The sequence below is a fragment of the Camelina sativa genome, chromosome 14 (assembly GCF_000633955.1).
Source record: "Camelina sativa cultivar DH55 chromosome 14, Cs, whole genome shotgun sequence".
Lineage (NCBI taxonomy): Eukaryota > Viridiplantae > Streptophyta > Magnoliopsida > Brassicales > Brassicaceae > Camelina > Camelina sativa.
The window spans coordinates 27117837-27120750 of NC_025698.1; the positions used below are offsets into that span (position 1 = coordinate 27117837).

The 2914-nt window shown below is 39.8% G+C and overlaps 1 protein-coding gene across 1 annotated transcript in view; it reads left to right on the top strand.

Annotated features, from left to right (window-relative positions):
• The window catches only part of LOC104742594 (PHD finger protein At3g20280-like), an 11490-nt gene continuing 8930 nt past the window's right edge, over positions 355-2914 (top strand). Inside the window, exons 1-4 of the mRNA XM_019236377.1 lie at positions 355-1051; positions 1187-1256; positions 1358-1537; positions 2005-2914. Coding sequence (XP_019091922.1) covers positions 647-1051; positions 1187-1256; positions 1358-1537; positions 2005-2914 — 1565 coding nt within the window. The 5' untranslated portion in view covers positions 355-646. The remainder of the gene's footprint in view (positions 1052-1186; positions 1257-1357; positions 1538-2004) is intronic.

Below are 2914 nucleotides of genomic sequence, written 5' to 3' on the forward strand. Positions count from 1 at the left end.
CATGACCATATTAAATAATTTTTATCTCAAAACTGATGTGTAAAGGCTACAAACAGCCTTCACACTCTTAAAAAGCCTCAACGGTTGATTACAATCCGGTATAAAATAATTTGTATGTCTTAATTGTGATTAGAGATTTGGTTAAAGAAACTTTGATTCGGTTTGGTATTCAACCTCTATTACAGGAAAAAAAAAAAAAAGATATAAAAGCCCAGTTTCCCTAAGCCTGTTTAGGAATAAGTATATAATAAGGCCTGTTGATATAATCGGAAGGCCCAACTATGAACCCAGAAAAACAATTGCACAGCTGATGATATCTCTCTAGAAAAAATAAAGAAGCCGAAGCAGCGCACGCCTCTCTCATCATCTTCTTAGCTGCTGCGAAAAAACTCTTTTGTAAAATTTGGTTAATCGACTCGTCCTCGTCGTCGTCCTTTTCTAAAAACTTTTCCCCCAAATTTTTTACCCGCGAAAATTATTAGGTTTTCGTCACATTTTAATTCCCTTTTCAATTTTTTTAAAACAAACAAAACCAAACTCAGATCTTCTTCCCTCTCTATCTTTTTCTTCTAGGGTTTCTCTTCTTCCCACTCTCTCTCTCTCTCTCTCCTTTCGCGGATCTCTTTCTCTTTCATCTTCGTTAGAGATGGATGTGGCGATTAGCGATGTACCGGTGAATCTCCAATCTGAAGAGCATAGAGACGGAGTTGACGAATCTGTTGCGGTGGTGGAGGAACAACCGCCGGCGAAGAAGCCACGTTTCGACGAAGAAGTGAACAGAGTGGCGGAGATCGTTCTCGTTTTATCGGCATTGCGGAAGATCCGAGGTGGGAAAAACCCGACGGAACTTGAGATTGAGCTGATGGTTGAAGCTAAATCGAAATTGGTTGATATGTGTCAGGAGTTCACTCCTAAGGATATCATCTCTAGGGATGCTATCGGAGCTGTCATTGAAGATCTGGGTTTGAATGCTAAGGTTAAAGATCAGAGATTAGGGTTCCGAGCTCCTAAATTGACCATCTCTGAGAAGCTATCTCTTGGGAGGAGAAAGGTTTGTCTCCTTTTTTTTACTTACTTCTATGTTTCAATTTCTCGATTAGGATGTAACCATGCACATTGATCTGACTCTATAAAGATGTTTTCGGAGTTAATCAAAGTAGCAATTTTTGTTTTTGTTTCTCTCCAGATGGAAGAATCGAAGAAGAACCCAGTAGTGTCCACTACTTATACATCTACGGTTCATTCTTCAGTTCCGGGTATGACTACGTTTACGATCAGTATATTCAATTAACCATTAGCTAATAATAACTTCAAGAGTTAGTCATGGTAATCTTCTCCACTCTTATGATTTTTGCAGCAGCAAATCATGTTTCTACCTCACATCAGTGGCCTAATAGCGAAGTGAAGGCAACCACTAGTTCTGTTAATCCTGCTACTGGAAGCCATTTTGTTAGGGATGCAACTAAGATAACACAACCTAGGATAGAGAGACCACAGTTTAAGTCAGATATGCATACCGGTCCTTCTCAGGCACCAGGTATCTCCACTTTTCTTACCTTGTTGTTCTATTCCCTTTTTTGTATTCTAGATATTTTCTTTGCTAAGATATGATCAGCTAGAAAACATAGCTCAAAATTGGTGTTAGCTGGTGAATTGTTTGGTCATTTAGTTGATTTGATATGGTTATACTTTATATGTTAGAAGTTAAAAAACGTAATGAATATGTGCTCATAGTGCAACATTATCATTTGGTCATTATCAGAGTGTTTTAATAAGTTTTGTTCTCAGTAGAAAGCTTACTGGTGTCTTCTACATTTTCTGTTGACACTTGGCAAATTCTCTCGCTAATCCTGGTTATCAGTTCTTTTTTGCTAACTGAAACTTGGAAACGTCCATGAGGTTTTCATTTTGAGTTCGAGTTTGGGTTTCATATCTTCTGTTTCTTTATCTGTTCATTGACAAGTATCTATCATCTCTAAGTTATTACCTCTTCTTCTGAACCAGCAGTTCCTGCTGGAAACTACTATGGGAATGCCACAACATGGTCTGCCCAACCTCATTCGAGTTCCTCCACCATATCATTTGGTACTGCGTCAGATAGCAAAGTTCCTGTTCAGAGTTCTTCCAGAGTCACAGATCCGACCTTTAGACCATTTATGTCTCAAACTCCACCAGGTGCATTCCCAGGCGTGAAAGGCGTGAGTTACGGTCAAACTTCTTCACCTTTTGGAAACAACAACCATGCTGAAATTGCCAAGTTAATCCATAAAGTTCTGCAACCGCGGGCTAAACAAAATGTCTTGTGGAACCCACCTTCAAGAGAATACATGAGTAAAGCAATGACATGCCAAATGTGTCACGGAAATATCAATGAAGTAGAGACCGTGCTAATCTGTGATGCTTGTGAAAAAGGATATCACTTGAAATGTCTACAAGCTCACAACATGAAAGGAGTTCCGAAATCTGAGTGGCATTGCTCCAGGTGTGTGCAATTGTACAATGGCAAGTCTTTTCCTCCTAAATACGGCCGTGTCATGAGAAGCGCCACTACAGCAAAAATGTCTTCTAGTACAGCCGAAGTTCAGTCACCCGCAGAGAAGAAGGTTGGTAAAATGGATCCAAAGGTTAAGCAAGAGGCAACGCCACATCCCAAGACAGCGAAACCAGTTGAGGATTCAGCTATGGAACAAACTGTTGAAGCTGGAGATGCAGCTATGAATCCAATTGTTGAAGCTGGAGATGCAGCTATGAGTCCAATAGTTAAAGCAGCTATGAGTCAAATAATTGAAGCTGGAGATGCAGCAATGAATCCAACAGTTGATGCTGAAGATGCAGCTATGAATCCAAGAGTTAAAGCAGCTATGAGTCAAATAGTTGAAGCTGAAGATGCAGCGATTAATCAAGCAGTTGATGC